This window comes from Botrytis deweyae (genome assembly GCF_014898535.1).
Source record: "Botrytis deweyae strain B1 chromosome Unknown BDEW_006, whole genome shotgun sequence".
Classification (NCBI taxonomy): Eukaryota; Fungi; Ascomycota; class Leotiomycetes; order Helotiales; family Sclerotiniaceae; genus Botrytis; species Botrytis deweyae.
Genome location: NW_024066213.1, coordinates 1,689,054 through 1,706,816, shown reverse-complemented (window position 1 = coordinate 1,706,816; position 17,763 = coordinate 1,689,054). Strand labels below are relative to the sequence as shown.

The window sequence follows — 17,763 nt, the reverse complement described above, 5'->3', positions numbered from 1 at the left end:
ATGTATATTTCTCATGGACTTGAGGAGTTTTAGATGAAGTATTTGAATGCATGACAGCTGCTAATCATGAGTTAAAGGATAAGTGAGAGTTTAGTAAGGAAGACAATGAAAGTTGCGATTTTAAGGCTCTGGATTCTTGACAGAAAGAGAAGGGTCAGATACCGTGTGTTAACGCATCGTATTCTTACTTGTGGTATGTAAATGGTAGGAAACTCTAAGAGAACGAATAAACCATCTGATGACATTGATGTATCGCGTTGAATTACAATTTGAACAGTTTGAATTAAAAGCTAGAAACAAAACATAACACGATACAACACTGAGTAAGCAGACTGACCCCCAGAAATATTATACGGTAGTGTGACACCACAAAGTCCGGAGACAGTTTGCATGATTGAAATTATTAAATTATCAACCATAGTAACCAAAAAGGAAAAAAAAAATCCTCAAGACCGAAGCAGAAAAAAGTGGGAGATGCGATGATAGCCGTTCTCTCCAAATAGACGTCGATCATGAGGAGGTTTAGTGTACTTAGCTTGTTCGCTAATACGAATAAGCTTTTTCGAACAAACTTTCAATATAACTCAGTTGGCCATCATCATTTTTGGGATAGAAAAGTACCTGTAATCCAAGGATTTGACTTTGAGATGCCTGGAAACGTTAATACTGACATCATTCATAGAGGCACCTAAAATTGCTAAAAGCATCTCTCTCGGATAGAACAAACTCTGATTGACTGTTTTCTCCCGTAGTACAGTCCGTCAAAATAATTTTAAGTCAAGCCAATTTAAAGCAGTCGCCGGACGAGAAGAATAGAAACTTAATACAGAATGAAGAGGATGTGACTTTGCTTCGCTTGAATACACATCGCAAGCCGCGAAAGATCTAGACTTGTTGTGAAGATTACACCCATCTCCCCCAAATATCATATATTTAAAGTCTGTAAGAGGCCTTAATTTTCCCCTCAAGATCGTACATCTAAGAAATACTGAATTTTGCATAGCACATGTAATATTCCTCACGCTAATGAAACTCGCGTGAAGTGGTAGTCGACGCCAAGAAGTGTCCAGTACCTCAATGACTTGCAGAATAGTCACTAAATTAGCGTGGACATGAGAAAAATGGATTTTATTGAAAATGGATCTGGTTACCATGGGACCAGCCATACCCCTTAGGGCTCTGGCGTCAAACTTATCATACATTATATTCCTATAGGCTAGCACCTTCCTCTACATAACACTATGATAATGCCACGATTCGAAGATCAAATTCCCTTCATGTATATAAAGCAAATCTCCAATCCCACAATAGCCCCCTTTAACACAATTTTTATATATACAAAGCCCATAACACCTGTGTTATTAAACCTTTATGCATACGGAAAACATAAGAACAGAAAACATGCACAGTTGCCTAGATTATGGGAACCCAATAAACCATCCACCAAATATAATCGACAGTATCAACTTCGACTTCGGATAGTAGCATCAATCAATCAATCAATCGAAACCCATTTCTATCTTCCAAGATACGAATACTATTTTCAAGGTGAAAGTGTTAAACATCAAATAGCAAAATCACAATCAATCAACCAAAAGCAACTCGCAATATCACAAATCCAACAAGTCCTAAGCACCTTCAAAACTACTCAGTCTTTCAATCAGACGCACTCACCCAAAAAGCAACCATCGTCAATCGATCAATCAACCAAAAAGCACCACTTCCCAAGCAACTTTTACACAACAACTTCGGAGTGAAAATGAAGATTCTCGGTCTGCGAATTGGGGAACCAAAGCCCGAATATCTGGACGCTACTAAGCCTATAGATCACATACAGCAGCTCCCTGATGCCCCCAAGAGGAAGAGTCGATCGGTTGAGGATAGCCTGGGCAGACAAGAGAGTGATGGAAGCTTGCCATCTGGTGCGAACAGTCAGGAAAGTGCAGATAGCTCGACACCGATAGTCGCACGTACAGTAGAAGAGCTGAGGGATGAGATTGGAGGAACTGGGTCATCAGCTTCGGACTTAGAATGTGTGTCGTTAATCTTATAAGTTATCGGAGAGAACATGCATACTGACTCTCCAATAGTAAAATCTAGAATTTTAGAGCTTGCAATCAGTGATATTGGTATGGGAAAATATCAATGGTATTTGTTTGTACTATGTGGTATGGGATGGGCGGCGGATAAGTATATTGCTCCTCCCATTTCCTGAAAATGATAGAACCTGATAAAAATTAGTCTCTGGCTCCAGGGAGTAGCGTTAATCCTGCCTACCTCCTCTGTTGTTTATGGTGTATCTGACCAACATGTTCGGTACGCCACTCTCTTCTTAAACGTTGGATTGTCGCTTGGCGCCTTTGGCTGGGGTTTTGGATCGGACAAAATAGGGAGAAGACTCGGTTTCAACTCAACATTAGTCATTGCTGGAATATTTGCCTTCTTGACAGGAATTGCACCAAATTTTATCGCCGAGGCAGCTTTTCTCGGGGTACTTGGACTTGGAGTAGGAGGTAGTCTACCGGTAGATGGAACTATGTTTGTACGTCGACATCCTCAACGTGGAGTCCCGCCTCAAACTCGAGACATTGCGTTTGTTTAATATTCCATAGTGCTGCTTGCTGATGCTTTAGTAGCTTGAATTTCTACCACACAAAGACCGTATCTACTTGACACTTCTGTCTGTATGGTGGCCAATTGGGCAGGTTGTGGCTTCACTTTTTGCATGGCTCTTCCTTGGATCAAATTTCGAAGCAAGACGTGGTCTAAGACTTTTCTTATACACCATGGGTGCTATAACTTTGGCAATGGCCATCTCTCGCTGGTTTTTTGATAGTATAGAGTCGCCGAAATTCCTCCTTGCTTCGAACAGGCAAGCGGAAGCTGTGAGATCTGTTCGTGCTCTGGCGCATAAGAACGGCACTAAAACGTGGCTCACCGAAGAAATTCTTAATGAGATAGGAGGGACAGCAGAGGTAACTAATGTAGTGAATTCAAGCATCAAGGTACGGGTACGTCAAGCAATTGCATCTTTCGGACCAGAGACAAAAAGGCAGATCTCTCCACTGTTTGGAGATGCTGAATTGGGTATAAACACTGTAAGTTGTGTACCGAGTATTTCGATTCTCCGATTTTAATTTTATTTAGGGTCTATTGTGGATCATTTGGCTTTGTATTGGAATAGGATATCCATTGTTCAATTCCTTCTTACCACAATATTTGAAAGGCGGCAATAAAACTGAAAGCGAATCCGGCACTTATCGAAATTACTTGATAATAAGTACAGCCGCTGTCCCCGGGTCTCTTTTGGCTTGCTATATTGTCAATGTGGCCGGCCGTAAGAGACCAATGGCCTTTGCAACGATGATTGCCGGAGTATGCTTCTTCCTTTTCACCCTTCGTAACGACAGCAGCTTTCAGCTTGGCTTTGGTTGCGCAGCATCATTTTTCCAGAATATCATGTTTGGAATTCTTTAGTGAGTCAATCAGATTTGTCAACGTGAAAGTTGTTATGTTGTACTAACAACATGTAGTGCATATACTCCAGAAACCTTTCCCGGATCCAGTAGAGGAACTGGTTGTGGTATTGCCCACTCATTGAATAGACTTGGTGGAATAATTGCTCCTCTCATCGCAGCGAATGTTGGAGCATCCAATCCAAGCATCCCTATATACGTCAGTGGAAGTTTGATTATTGTAGCATTTCTGGCCATGTGTTGTCTGAGAATAGAAACGCAGAATAGACAGTCGTTGTAAGAGGGTTGCACAGTAACCTTAGGGACAGCCCCTGTATCTCAAGTGTACTCATTATGTAGAACGAATACGTACGAAATAACTTAGATGTGCCACGAGTTGAATGTACCACACGGTGATAGAGAGCCTAGGTCTTGACCATGTGACTGCAGAAACCTGATATTGAACATTCTGATCTCTATCAGTCTTTCCATTACCAGCTTCGATGGCCCTTAATTCTTTTCTATCTCCAATCTCACTGGAGATTGGAGTAGAATATTACGCGGCTTGGTAGGTGATATTGAAGTCTTTGAAATTCTGCCCTGCCACTGCATTCATTAATATTATATCGATCATAACAATCCAATAACTTCTACTCGTACGGGATGAAGTCTGATTAAAGTAAACAACAGGGATGGGGAATGTGGGCTGACGGACAAGCTACAAGAAACCCCCGGTGAGCTGAGCGTCATTCCTAAAACAGCATCATCTCGCATAACGCACAGGGCTGTGCGAACTATCAAATAGCTTCCTTCAAAGAATGGATGGATGATCTTCCATACATGCTCCATACATAAATTGATTGGCCATTAACGAGCGTATTCGGAGTTCTCGGATCTCGTACGAGACCTCTACAAACAGCAAAGCAATTCGGACGCGCAGTCCCAATCAAGGGCAACGAGGCTGAGCACTTGAAACTTGCCTAGCCACAAATCATCCAACAGTGCGAACAGTACGAAGCCGTTGGAAAGCTTTCAAAGGTTATTCATTCCCTATAGTCAGATACTAATCGTCAAACCGTTATTTCGCAACATATAATTTAGTGATCAAAAAAATGTCTGTTCGAATACAACTCGACAATCCTCATAGCTTTTACACGAATCTCGATTTCATCAGCGGCAGAGTCATTCTGAACCTTACAAGCGATGAAGCGGTTAGCAGAATAGTCGTGAAGGTCGAGGGGGAGAGCAAAACCCGTCTATCGAGACCACCAGAAATGTTATACACACAAGGTCCCAACAATCCTCCTGCACTTTATTCGAGGCGGGATAGACAGGAAATATGTCAGGAGAACCACAAGATTCTATACAAGGTCGCAGAAGTGTTTCCCAACAAAGCAATCATCAGTTCATATACACTAAGAGCAGGGCAACATGAGTACCCATTCCGCATCAAGTTGCCCATTAACAATGGCTGCCATGATCCGGCATCGCAACAAATGGGTCCTGGTAGTGGGTTTGGAGGTCTTGGAATTCAGGGCATGCAACAGATGCAGTACACACATGTTAAAAGGACATTACCTCCTTCACTTACAGGATTTCCGGGGGAAGCCGAGATAAGATATTATGTCAAAGTCACTGTACAAAGACCCTCAATGTTTAAGGAAAATAGAAGATCAACAATTGGATTTAAGTTTCTGCCGATCGAAGCTCCAAGGCCTCCTAAGACCACAAATGAAGCGTTTGCAAAACGACCGTATATGTTCCAAAATGGGGGACCAACCTATGCGAAAAAGGGTCTATTCACGAAGAAACCAAAGCAGCTATCAAATACGTCCCCGCAAGGAGAAGTCGATGCTAGACTACCTAGTCCTCCCATCTTGACTTGCAATAAGCCTTTACCAATGAGGATTCTCCTTAGAAGAACTAACACAAGCCCTGAGCATGTGTTTCTCATGTCTTTGCAAGTAAATCTTCTTGGTACCACTGAAGTAAAGGCTTCAAATGTTATTAGAGTTGAAACAAGTACTTGGGTTGTGATGAGTTTGACTGGACTATCCATTCCTATTGGATCACCGGACGATCCGATCGGTAGTGAGACAGCCATAGATAGCAAATTATGGGATGCAATTCCTTTGCCAAATACCGTTGCCCCTTCCTTTGTCACTTGCAATCTTGCTCGTCGATACGAACTTGAGGTGAGGATTGGATTAGGTTATGGCTACCCAGGAGAGATTCAGGTATGTCTTATCATGAATTACTTCAGGAGTACGTGAATAAAAACTAACAAACTCAGTCGCAAACAATATCAATCCCTCTTAGATTCAAAATTGAAATTTTCTCCGGCATTGAACCACCAGCGGCACTTTTAGACGCCATGACAGCTCATCCCCCTATTCCAGTAAGACCTCCAGTCAACACAGCACCGCCACCTTTTGATCCGGCATTTCCACCTCAAGTTGGAGCGCCAGGGGCACCAGCTCTAGATGATGCTCCACCTTCTTATGAAGATGCTTTGGCGGAAGACATTACCCAAGCGAATGGCACTTCGAGACCTGCGTATAGTGGCGTTACGAACGAGAATGCGCCCGGTATCGATGAGAAGGGGGGCTTGAGTAGTGGGCATCAAAAGGGCGAGGCTTCGCGTACAGGCTGATATTGTGGAAATGGTTAAACGCCCCTTCGTTCTCGATGGTGACAAAAAGCAATTAAGTAAGGCGCAGAGGGAATTTTGGAATAATTTAATCTCTAATGAACTGCCAAACCAACGAGCTCTTGTTGCCTACTTACTAAATCGCTTCGAAGTTCAAAAATCTGAGCTCCGAGCAAAGTTTAAAAAGCCCAATGCTCAGCGATATCAATCAACAATACAGTTGTCACGTACTACCGATATTTATGACATATTTATGACATATTGAGGGGGATATTGGAAGACATGTAAAATGCTTTAATATGGCAAGGAAGGAAAGGATACCTAGAATGTTAAAGTTCAAAGGGCAGACAGACTGGTAACCCAGCACAGCTTTAGAGTGAGGGAAGCGGAAGAGAGGATGAAATGAGATTTTAATTAACAATGAATCATGTTTGAAAACAAAATGCAAAAAATTCTTTAGAGATACAGAATACATGTGAAGGGAGTTTCAGTTTCCTACTATAGATGGGAATGGGAGGTATTTTCGAATGTTCAACTTGAGAGAATGTTTGACATTGACAACACTTGAACATTAAACAGCATAAGATTTGAATGATGGTGTGTCCAGATATTTTCACCTGTCTACATCAATCTCATCCGTGATTCTTTCTTTGCATTTACTTTCACACCTGCATTCTTCGATTGCTCATCCCGTCTCATCTCATTCAACCCATACCACTCGTTTCCTCCCTCTTCCTCTCCCAGAAGTTATACTTACAGGACTATCTCAACTTGACCCGACTCCAAAACCACTTAGGAATTAGGTGAAAAATAAGACGACATCATATCTTATACTGACATGCAAATATCCAATCCATCTACATTCATATCTATATTCAATCACTTCAATAATCTCCGCTTCGCGTGATACTGTAAAGTGGGTATTTTTTTTCAAATTACATCAAATTATGAGTGCTTTGCGCGGTGGTATGCCGTCGTGGTATAGTATTTTTGGGTAGTTATTGGGTTAAGATTGATTACGTATGTATGTGCTTGAGCTTTTGGTTTGCCGTCAAGATATTGAAATTGGAAAATGCAGTCAATTTAGATACGGATCATGTGAGCCTTCCTCCATGTGTCTCCTAGACATCCCATAACGCCAGATTTTTCAACCTTCCCAAGAATCACTATCGCCGCCTGTAGTCATCCCGTGGGCCTCGGTCGCTTCTATACCTATCACGGTCGTCATATCTGCCCCTGTCCCTCCGGTCCCTATCATCATATCTACCTTCCCTGTTGCGACCACCATCTCGTCGGTCGTCCCGAGAGCCATAATCTCTCTTTTCCTCACGTGGACTTTTGCTTCTTTCTCTCCTACTCTCATCGGGTTTTCCTTCCCTTTCATGTCTTTTCCTCAGCTCGTCCTCATCGATAACCATACCGTATCTGTCCCTTCTTGGTCCCGAGCTATATTCCGCATTTCTATACTGCCTCTTTTTCTCCAGTCCACTAACACCACCAAAGCCGCCGCCTCCCTGTCTTCGCTTCGAATTTGTTGCCGTTCGCCAGGTATCAGATAATTTTGATACACTTTGGGAAAAGTCGACATGGATTCTGTGATCGTCTATAAGAACGCCTTGCATTTTGAAGTACGCTTGTTCGCATGACTTTTCGTCCTCATATTCAATAAAAGCATACTGTAAACTATCCCCCGTCCGTTTATCTCTGATCACCTCGCAAGAGAGAATCTTGCCAAAGCGACTGAAAATAAGTTCAAGATCCTCATCTGAGAATAGAAAGTTAGCGTTCATAATGATAATCAATGTAAATCATAGAAACTACCTGTAGTAACTGGATTAAGTTTGCACACAAAAAGAACATTCTCAGGTGGTTTGACTTCCGCAAAAGGTAGATCTCCAACCATCTCCAAAGTCAAGGCTTGCGCTCGTGCTTCCCGCTCTCGTCGCCGTTTCTCAACAGCCTCAACATCTGTTTCTTCATTCAAATCATCATCTTCGCCAATACGAATCGTAGCTAGTTGCGCTTTGGAAGGCACAGGACTTTCTGGTGGTTCGACAAGACCTGCCGGGTCATCATAAGGATCATCTAAGATAACCGTGTGCTTGATTCGTATGTCTACCAAAGGCCGTCCTTTCTCGTCGCAAAATGAATCGTTGATTTTCTCGAGCGCATCGAATCCTTCTACCACTTTGCCAAATATAGCTGCCTTGCCATCCAGATAATCTAGGTCGTCTCCCAAAGTGATTATGAATTGACTGCCTGCGAGACGTTCATCTGGATCTCTCGTTGACGGCGCGGTCGCCATACTGACAGTTCCCCTTTCCGCATGCTTTAATTTTGGGTGAAAATCTGCTTTGAATGTCTTTTTCGCTGGGCCTTCTAATAAACCCCATATTGAGCTTCCCCCGTCGCTATCTTTCGAATCAGGTCCTATCGGATCGCCAGTTTGGCACGAGAAATTCTTCTGTACGCCATAGATCGGAGAAAAATTATAATATTTGATTTTGCAGAGCTTTAAGAAGCTAGATTACCGCGATCGTCTTAGTATCTATGTGTTCAGCTACTTCATAAGACACGGGGAGGCATTGGGATTCAAGACTTACTTCTCACAAAGTTTAGGAGAATAATCGACCAGTAGGTCAATAACAATATCACCAGCAGAGGTCTCAAGAAGGACACTCATGATTGTTGAATAATGCCGATGCCGGGTTGTGAAGCTGTGATGCAGGTAAGTTGATCATCGCACAAGCGCGGAACCGCGGCTAAAATACAAGATCGTCACTTTGCGAAACTAAAAGCGCAAATCACCAATCACAGCAGTTTGGCGCTCTAGCTTCTTTATTTTCACATACATATAATAGCCCTCTTCAAGTAACCGGCTGAGCTCCTGTATACTCGATTTCATATTCGTTAACTTCATCATTTAACTGAATTCTCGCCCCCGACAGCCATGGTGTCAAACATTGTGTTGAGTCTGGGAAAGAAGATTTCTCCATTCATATCCAGCATTTCATAAATCACTTGAACTCCAGCCAATTAAAGTACGGCTCAATTGATTCAATTGAATAAATGCCCGAGAAAATATCTGAGTAAGTGAAATGCACATCCTCCAACTCGCTCTTCATCTGATGAAGAAAACAGAAACGACGGAGACACGCTTGCCTCACATATCACGTGCCACTCCCGTACCTTCTGTCTTGAAGAATGCGCAGATGTCTGCATGTTAAACTATGCGCGCCGAATATTCATCCAATCTTCGCGCAGCCTTGAAGATAGTAGGTGTCAATTGTTGGTCAACATGCTGTCGCTAAAAGATTTGTTCTTCCTATTGGACTCGCAAATTTCGTATCCGAAATGGCTGCAGACAAAGGGGCGGGTAGATGAAAATAAAACGTCCGAGGAGCCGTTGATAGGTCTCCATGCTGAGGGCATCTATATCTCGATCGCTTCATGCAGCTCCCACCGCACGGCTGCACCGTAGCTTCGGTACTATAGATTACATTCCTTAATGCGATCTGTGCAAACGCCATTCCCTTTGGCTTCCATCGAGGCAGCGCAACGTCTTGGCCTTCATCTTCGAGGAAAGTGGCTATTACTGTCTACTCAAGATTTTCAGCCTGCATTGGAAGGCGTAACATATCACTACATTTTATTTGAAGAAACATCCATTACCAGGTCATTGGACTTCGGTGGTTCTCATTGGCCCTCGTCAGTTATGCGAAACGGATACGCGCATATTGCACAGATATTAGCAGAGCACGCGAAGCAGCCACCCGTTATGATCTATCAATAACTGCCCATAATTCTTATGATGTTGCATGGTATGCACGCCATGATTTGGTCCACCTCGGGGAAGTATTATTCCCGCCGCGTCTTCTTACAAAATGCTTTCAAAGTCACGCAATTATAGAATCAACAAAGAGTAAGTCGGAATTTGATGCCCATGCCAGGGTTTCGATGACCCGATCCTCACGAGTTTACAGCTCGGCCGGACTGTACCTTATCAAAATAGATCTAACACCAAAAGCCCGGGAGATACTCAATAGTTTCGTGACACTTTTAACAACTGCTAGCTATCTCGATATGTAGCCCTTTATTCCCATAATATACGCATTCTACGAGAAGACGATCTTGCTTCGAGATACAGAATGGAAGCCCGTAGTCATCGGCATCCCGATGGTTGGCTTGTATTCTCTCAGCATTTGAAGTAACTAACTGGTACTGCTCTATTTCTATTACACAACCTCGCACATCATCATCATCATCATCATCATCATCATCATCGGTACTACGACGACTTCACTTGCTTTCTACTCGAATTGGCGCAAAAGAAATTGTGCGAAGCGACAGAGTTTCTCTTAAGCGTCTGAGCCCAAAGCTCTCCATCTGTGCTATTCCATCTGTAATACCAGAATTTACATTGATGTAATTAAACTGATGTTCGCACCAGTCACGTTGCATTGCCTGAGCATCGCCTTGTTAGAAAAAAAACTCAGATACCCTGCCAGCCGTTTTGAATCGGTTTCCAAAGAGAAATGGAATATACTGCACTGCAGAAAGAAGTTATACAACATTGCTTGGTTGTGGCCAGAATTCGGCTGGAAGCAAACAGACCAGGAATGGAAATTCGTTGAGCTGGATTTGTTTGCTCCAATTCCATTGGAAGGAGCAAAATTTGATTGAATGTGATTGAATAATCATGTAAATCAGAGCTAAACTCTGAGAGGGTTTGAGATTCTTCTCTGACAGTGGCGCGTTCAGTCAAATTGTGCTGGAATAGTGCTAGACTTCCAAGGTTTTGACATGGACTTGATTAGACCTTGCTCTCCTGCATCAAGATATGTGTTACGTACCCCGTATTGAGAATTTGGGTGCGTATTGACTCTTTTACCTGTAACGGATTGAGGAGCGAAGTAGCGCAAGATTTGAGGAGCAGAGTATGACAAGCACCAGCGGTGATACATCGTTTGTAGGTTCATAATTGTTCCATAATTCGTATCTTTATTCAATTGTTTGCTGAATTCATTGCAATGCTACAAGGCGCAAATGTCGTTATCTGTCATTCACAATGATATGTAGCTCTGTCTAGAAGGAGTAAAGTTGCTCCTAGCCTGGTAGGTGTCAAAAAAAACACATATGGGGGCGAATGCGGAAAGCTACATGAATTTCCAAATTTATATGCCACCTAAATAGTAGGTAAGATGAGCTTACTGAGGCTCATGAGTTCTTTGTTCTACGGTGAAATTGTTTCACTTATCGAGACAGTCTCATCATAAATTGAATATTTGCATCCACCACTGTAGGCTCTGAGAAATTTGAACCCTGAAAGCTAACCAGGAAGCTGGAATCTATACCCCAGAATTTATGCTGTTTGCTTAAGTGCCGGAAGTACTTGTCGATCTTCCAAATTACATAGCAGATGCATAAGCCCGCAAAGGGGCCACAAAGCTAAATCATTTATTCTGTTTATTTTAATCATATCTCAGGTTTGGCAGCACTAGTATGCAGGAAATCTTTCATAAAGACAAACATCACAAATTCTGTTGTACCCATTATAATATGCTTGCTTTCGCCTGACAGCCCCAGGATTTGATAAACCCCAGGTCCTTGATTCATCTCGGATCCTATTGAAGCTTGACACATTTGTTTTTGTACACAAGTTGAACCCAACTGCTTTCAAATTCTCAAATCTTCCCAAGATCTTTTCAAGGTAAGCCAGGCAGTGCACCGATGAAGGTCTAAATAACATCCGATCTATTACTTATCGAATTCAGATGGTCACTCGAGGATACTTCGCAGAGGAGGAGCCTACCTTCCGTAGATGCGGTCCGCGCGGTCAAAGCTATCCACTGGCTCAAGAACGCTCCGATCATTCATACCCACCTCGGACGTATAGCGATGGACGAAGCAATGATCGTGGACCAGAAAACACCGAACCGGGACATCATCAAATGAGGCGCAGAATTCAGGTAGCAGTATGCCACCCAAACTTCTGTTTACCGCACTGTGAACTTTCCACCGCTTTGAATGAATTTACTGATCAAACTTTCTCGTAGTGTCAAAGATGCCGAAAGCGCAAGATTCGGTGCAGCGGCGAAGACAATGGCAGGCCATGTTACCACTGCAAACAGTCCTCTTCAGAACCATGCGAGTTCTTGAGAGTACGTCCGACCAGCCTATTGTTCAAAACGATGTATACTAACTCAAGTAATTTAGGTGACGGCTATGCGACTAGAACAAGCAAAGGATCTTCCGGCTGATTGCTTTGATGACAGTTTGCGCCCAATGTACCGAATGCCTTCAAACGCCTCGTACAACAACAATTACTATCAGACGTTACAGACCCTCAACTTGGGTCCCGATAGCATTAATCTTCTTCGCCCAAGTTATTCTAATTATGGCTTCCAAGGACCAAAATATCTCAATTCGTCCTACGATAACTTCACCGAAGAACCTGCCGAATTCAATTTGTCAAGTTCAACCCCGTATCAAGTGGCAGCACAAGATTCCGTCTCTGTGTCTAATTATCCAGTACAGAGCAACGGGCGCACACGCGTAAACCCTCCGGCGCCAATGTATATGGACTCAGAAGCTACAGCGAATTATAATTCTGCATATCAAAGTTATAATGCGCGCTCAATGGTTGACTCGGAATCAAAGAATTTTTGTGTCCCAAACAACACATGCATCCCATCTTATGGAACTGCAAGTGCAGCCACCACATCTTCGCAAGCTGCCCTCAATGTTGCCACTACCACCGAGAGGCAACTTCCATACCCGAACAGACAATACGGGTCCACAAATGACGGTGCTTTTAGTTCACAGAACTCGCTCCAGCCGTATGGATTCATGAGCTCAAACGTGAACAGCTCTGCAAAAATCAATTCTTCGATTCAAATGCCCCTGACAAATCCGTATATGAGCGTTTCCACAAGCAGCCCTCACGAAATCACTACAGCCGCTGCTACTGCTGCTTACCAATCAGGACAACAATCTTCGTTATCACAGCAAGATTCGGAAATTTATGATGCATCAACTATTAATGGCAATCTGTATTACACTCAGACCAATGAGTCCACCACGGATATAAGCCACTATGGAACAAGCAGTGGAAGCGAGCCCAGCAAAAGTCGTCAAAATAGTCAGACCAACACCACTGATAATACATGGCCGGCTAATAACCGAAAGTCTAGCGGCAGCGGAAGTAGTCTATTAGCAAATGGACAAACGTATGTTCCTCACACATCCAGTCATTATCCAACCCCAAACCTACCCACTCAGATGCAGAATCATGGGCTCTTGCAACTTCCTTCACAAATGCCCCCAGTCTCACATGATGGCCTTCCAGCGCCCTCGAGAGAATATGTCTCAAGTCTTTCATCGAGATAATTTGGGTCTTTGCTCGACGCTCGGATCCATGGAATGTTTGTTCAAAGGACATGCAGAATATGATCTACTTGAGGAAGGAGCTATGAATCTACTTTTACACCGGACAAACCCACTTTGATTAAAGGGACGATATTAAATCTCGAAGACCTAAAAACCGCCGACGTGGGGCCTAACACCTCAGCTAGTTTATTTCCTTTCGTTTATTTCCTTTCATTTTTGTTTTTGTTAAAATCGTGCGAGTAATTATTCATTGGCCACATTTGTTGGTATGGAAATGGCGAAATGGGGGGAAGACAAAAGATACTTTAAAAAGGGGAATAGGGTTTGAATCAGTGGGAGGTGGAAGAAGACTGGCGTTCTCGTCTCTGTTCTTATCGACTGTTCATTGTGTGCATTGTGTTCATATATACCAAGATTGCTCATCAGGAGCGGCTTGGTCAATTGCGTTTATTCTTCTTGCTTTCGGAGTTCATTTTCGAGTCCGTCACAAATATCCACCGAATATGGGGTAATTTTCTGTGAGATGAGAGTTGTGTCGGACAAGGAAGAAAGAATTACGATGGCATGGTAGAATTCGGTTAAGGAAAGTAATACGTGTTGGAAGAAAAGGGGTATAAATCATCGTCAACAAGCGCTCAGTGTTACAGGCCAAAGGATCATGGGAAACGGGCAGGAAACGGCGAATAAGTGTTAAACAGGGACAATAGATGGGTATTCGAGTACTATCGCTGGTACAGTTGGGGGGTGAATCGAATGGGCTCGCGCGTACATTGAGCTGGAAATGGAGTGCACATTCTTTTAGGTCTGGGGCAAGTGTGTTGGAGATCTCTCGGCGGGGGAGTGTTTACTTTGAAGGAGAAGCGAAGAAACGGAGATTAGTAGGCAGTGAAAATATGTGTGGCTATATTGTGTTTATTTTGTCATTATTTAAAAACACTTTCTTTAGTTCTGATTCTTAATTCGAGGCGAATGGGCAAGACAAGACAAGAAGACGCAAAACGTGAGCAAAAACGGGGGAGAAGTAGTTTGTCGATATTTCCCTGTTATTTCTATCCTATCCTATGCTTTTCTTTTTGATCTACAGATACGTTCATGGAGACAACAAATTCTGGTAAAAAACTTATGGCGGATGGAAGAGAAAATGTGGGCATCGCCTTTAGCTCGAGCTCACTTGCAAATGTTGTTTGATATTCAGAACTTTTGGGTTTATTATGGTGTGGTTGATGGTGACCAGAGTGTCTGTCATACGATACTGGTATCAATACGTTCAATGTTCAAGTTTTCAAGCACTGCTTGATTGCTAACGCGCAATGTATGCGCTTCTTTGGGTGTTGGATACAACATACAGTACTGGGTACTATCGGATAGTCACAGCAACACGCTGATAGCAGTCAGACTTAATAATAATTATAATCATCATTCTAATATCATATCTCCTTCCAACTTTGGCCCAAATTTCGACCAGATGAGACTAATCTTCGACCAGTCTGGTCTAAACATTGACCAACTTGACCAAATTGACCAAATTGACCAAATTGACCAAATTGACCAAATTTCTGACTGTGTTTCCTGGTCACAATCACCAATATTGACCCAAAATATTTTCTCTGCTTATGCCATGATGCAGAGAGCCTCCCCAAGTGCCAAAGCAGGAAGAAACGAGACGATCCTAAGCTCTTGGCAATGGTGCCCATGCCAGACTTTTAAAAATTTCGTTTTGATAGAGCAAAAGCAAGATTTCCGGGTGCAACTCACACATCCTTCCTGAACCAATCACAGATGAACTGACCTTGTCACGGCATTGGAAATCTCAAAGCTGCAATCTGCGAGGAGTAAGCGACCTCGTGCCACAAAAAGCGCATGTAAAGTAGAAGTTTATGTTACACAAAAGGTATCACAAATGTTACACGGCAGGAATTAGACCCCACCCACCCTAATGATTTGGGATACGGTGAAGAATAAAGCGTTGTGCCTGGCTCCCTTAAAATTCTCTGTTTCTGGGGGAGAAATAAGGGTCATGGTAGGGAAAGCTGAACGTTGAAGACCGGATGAGCACTGCATCTACTTGTACAATCGATGTCTCATTTTTGGGGTTTCTCAGTACTAGCGAAGCACAGCAGATACTTAGGATGAACTTCATGTCATTGTACAGTACATGGTGCCAACATGGTAATGGTTTTGCCTCGCGCAGTGGCCAATCTCTCAATCACATTCACTGTTATCTACTGTCTAAATCAATCACAATTGATATGTTTGTTGCTGAAGGTCGATATGAGATAGTGCCATACTTGATGTTTGGATGCACTTCGATTATCAGTAAGAAAGTAACTTATGATATCTCAAGCTTCAGGCTTAGATTTCTACTCGCCAACTTGCACTTAAGTGCTATCCTCCATCTGTAACTTGTCTGGACCTCGTGGTAAATGAGGCCAGGCTTCCGAAATCTCCTCCCCGAGGAGCAATTCGGGAAGTCCACGAGCCGAGCCTTAAGTCCATGAGATAGGAACTTTTGTCGCCTTGGATCCAGAACGTTCTTTTTGTGCTCATTCGTATTGACAATGTCATTCATTTCTTGTCACATAAGTCAATTGTGTTCGCCCAGCATGTGAGATATGCCACTATCTCATCTCCAGCAAGTATGTGAAACGCAAAGAACCACAAGCTAGCTGAAGGTACCAGTGCTTGTATAACAGAGAGACGTCCGTCATCTCCACAATCAATGCAGATGAACATGTAAAGAAACTGAGATTCAAACAGCGATTGAACAAGGTACGGACCGAAACGAAGCACGGAGCGATACCTACCTAACATAGTTTTGCTTGCAGGATGCGCTGTGGTTTGTAACATCAAAAGGGGGGAAATTGGGGCAGTTCAGCTTGAAATGTCGATATAAAGTTTGTAGTGGCGCACGAGGCAAACTTTGTTGACAGAAGGTAAATTGCATAAAATGACATGTCAAAAAGCGCTTGCAGAAACGGTCAAAGGCATCTTTACAGATGAATACTTGTGTCCATGATGCAATGGTGACATGGGAGGTGGGAGAGAGCCATGTAAGAAAAAGTAAAATTTGAGGAATAGCAACCTCCAGGTTGCAAAAGCATATTTCCATTTTTATATCACCCATGACCATGCTGCACATAAACCAGATTTCGTAATGAACGAGCAAAACACCGTGATTGAAGTTTGTAGTGTGGACCTAATAGAGACCGATTAGAGGGTTCATGCCATCATGCCTCTATTTTCGTTCCCTAATTACACCAAAGCATGATACGATGGAGGATCGATGCAGATGCGTACAAAGCACATAGCCAATCCCCAGGTCCAACAACACCAACCATTTCCCACCCCAAGATGAAGCGAGTGCTCTACTCCTTCTTCTTCTTGGCACCCTTGACCTTCGCAGTACCTCTGAGTGTCTTTTGTCTGTTCTTGCGTTGCTTGCCTAAATTCCAGCACATGTCAGTATCAATTCGTAGGTCAAATTCACTTCCACCCAAGCAATTTCGCAAACCAGGACAAGGACTGTAACATACGTTGTTGTCTGCTGGCCTTCTCGATCTTGGTAGCAAATCCAACACGGACTAATCTGTAGTGGGGTTCGAATTTCTTCATTGCCTCTGGGGAGTCGTAGACGAGGGCGAAACCGGTTGTCTTTCCACCACCGAATTGGGTACGGAGACCGAAAACGTTGACTTGGTCTTGGCTAGCCTTGTAGAGTTCGGCGAGTTTGCCTCTGAGCTCATCCTTGGAGATGTTGGCACGGTTTGGGTGGAGGATGTCACTATATTAAAAAATCCATCATCAGTCTTCCAATTCATAGATATCCGTATCCCTCATTGTACTCCAAAGGCACTTGAATAGTGTTCCTTCAATACTGTAATTGTTCGAAATAGGTGGCGGATTCGATAAGAATGATGTTGACTTACACGACCATTTGCTTTCGGCCGAGGAGAGGGTTGCGAATGAATTTGCGCGTTCGCAGCGTAACTGGGGCGTTATTGTCGGCCATTTTTGCGATTATCTAAGTCGATCAGCCTGTCTGCGAAGTTTCGAGACAGTTGTCGTGATATAGATTGTCGATGGATGTCGCTGTCGTAGGAGGATTGCAAAAAAGTTCGAGTGGCTCTCAGATTCGGTAAGTCGAATTGCGCTAAGACTAGCCAAATTGATTAGTAAGCAGTGAAAATGTGCGAAGCAGTGGATCCGAAAGGTCAGAAACCCTAGGTTGATGCCTTAATATTATGGTGGCATACCTGCTCCGATCGTCCT

General features: G+C 43.2%; 6 protein-coding genes across 6 annotated transcripts; 4 read left to right on the top strand and 2 right to left on the bottom strand.

Moving 5' to 3' along the window:
• Positions 1-1,759: 1,759 nt before the first annotated feature.
• On the top strand, positions 1,760-3,756 carry EAE98_003714 (uncharacterized protein; the record flags this gene model as incomplete). Its single annotated transcript, XM_038951334.1, has 6 exons — positions 1,760-2,033; positions 2,091-2,190; positions 2,242-2,542; positions 2,637-3,098; positions 3,148-3,476; positions 3,534-3,756. 6 exons carry the CDS (start codon positions 1,760-1,762, stop codon positions 3,754-3,756), a joined length of 1,689 nt encoding a protein of 562 aa, XP_038812798.1.
• An 811-nt stretch (positions 3,757-4,567) lies between these two features.
• On the top strand, positions 4,568-6,108 carry EAE98_003713 (uncharacterized protein; the record flags this gene model as incomplete). Its single annotated transcript, XM_038951333.1, has 2 exons — positions 4,568-5,692; positions 5,749-6,108. The coding sequence occupies 2 exons, from the start codon at positions 4,568-4,570 to the stop codon at positions 6,106-6,108; spliced, it is 1,485 nt and encodes a 494-aa protein (XP_038812797.1).
• Positions 6,109-7,096: 988 nt separating this feature from the next.
• On the bottom strand, positions 7,097-8,788 carry EAE98_003712 (uncharacterized protein; the record flags this gene model as incomplete). Its single annotated transcript, XM_038951332.1, has 3 exons — positions 7,097-7,870; positions 7,927-8,627; positions 8,709-8,788. The coding sequence occupies 3 exons, from the start codon at positions 8,786-8,788 to the stop codon at positions 7,272-7,274; spliced, it is 1,380 nt and encodes a 459-aa protein (XP_038812796.1). The 3' UTR covers positions 7,097-7,271.
• Positions 8,789-9,613: 825 nt separating this feature from the next.
• Positions 9,614-9,898, top strand: EAE98_003711 (uncharacterized protein; the record flags this gene model as incomplete). The annotated part of the gene is made up of 1 exon (XM_038951331.1): positions 9,614-9,898. The coding sequence occupies one exon, from the start codon at positions 9,614-9,616 to the stop codon at positions 9,896-9,898; it is 285 nt and encodes a 94-aa protein (XP_038812795.1).
• A 1,981-nt stretch (positions 9,899-11,879) lies between these two features.
• Positions 11,880-13,494, top strand: EAE98_003710 (uncharacterized protein; the record flags this gene model as incomplete). Its single annotated transcript, XM_038951330.1, has 3 exons — positions 11,880-12,080; positions 12,162-12,266; positions 12,322-13,494. 3 exons carry the CDS (start codon positions 11,880-11,882, stop codon positions 13,492-13,494), a joined length of 1,479 nt encoding a protein of 492 aa, XP_038812794.1.
• Positions 13,495-15,555: 2,061 nt separating this feature from the next.
• EAE98_003709 (uncharacterized protein) lies at positions 15,556-17,614 on the bottom strand. The gene is made up of 3 exons (XM_038951329.1): positions 17,421-17,614; positions 17,028-17,275; positions 15,556-16,936 (listed from the first exon to the last, which is right to left on the bottom strand). Exons 1-3 carry the CDS (start codon positions 17,501-17,503, stop codon positions 16,860-16,862), a joined length of 408 nt encoding a protein of 135 aa, XP_038812793.1. The 5' UTR covers positions 17,504-17,614; the 3' UTR covers positions 15,556-16,859.
• Between the last annotated feature and the right edge of the window lie 149 nt (positions 17,615-17,763).

Excerpts from the sequence above, each read along its gene's own strand:
- EAE98_003709 (XM_038951329.1), bottom strand. The coding sequence starts at position 17,503 with ATGGCCGACAATAACGCCCCAGTTACGCTGCGAACGCGCAAATTCATT. Across the intron at positions 17,276-17,420 it reads GGCCGAAAGCAAATGGTCGT|TGACATCCTCCACCCAAACC; the intron begins GTAAGTCAACAT and ends TTTTTAATATAG. Across the intron at positions 16,937-17,027 it reads GAAGGCCAGCAGACAACAAC|GCAAGCAACGCAAGAACAGA; the intron begins GTATGTTACAGT and ends GCTGGAATTTAG.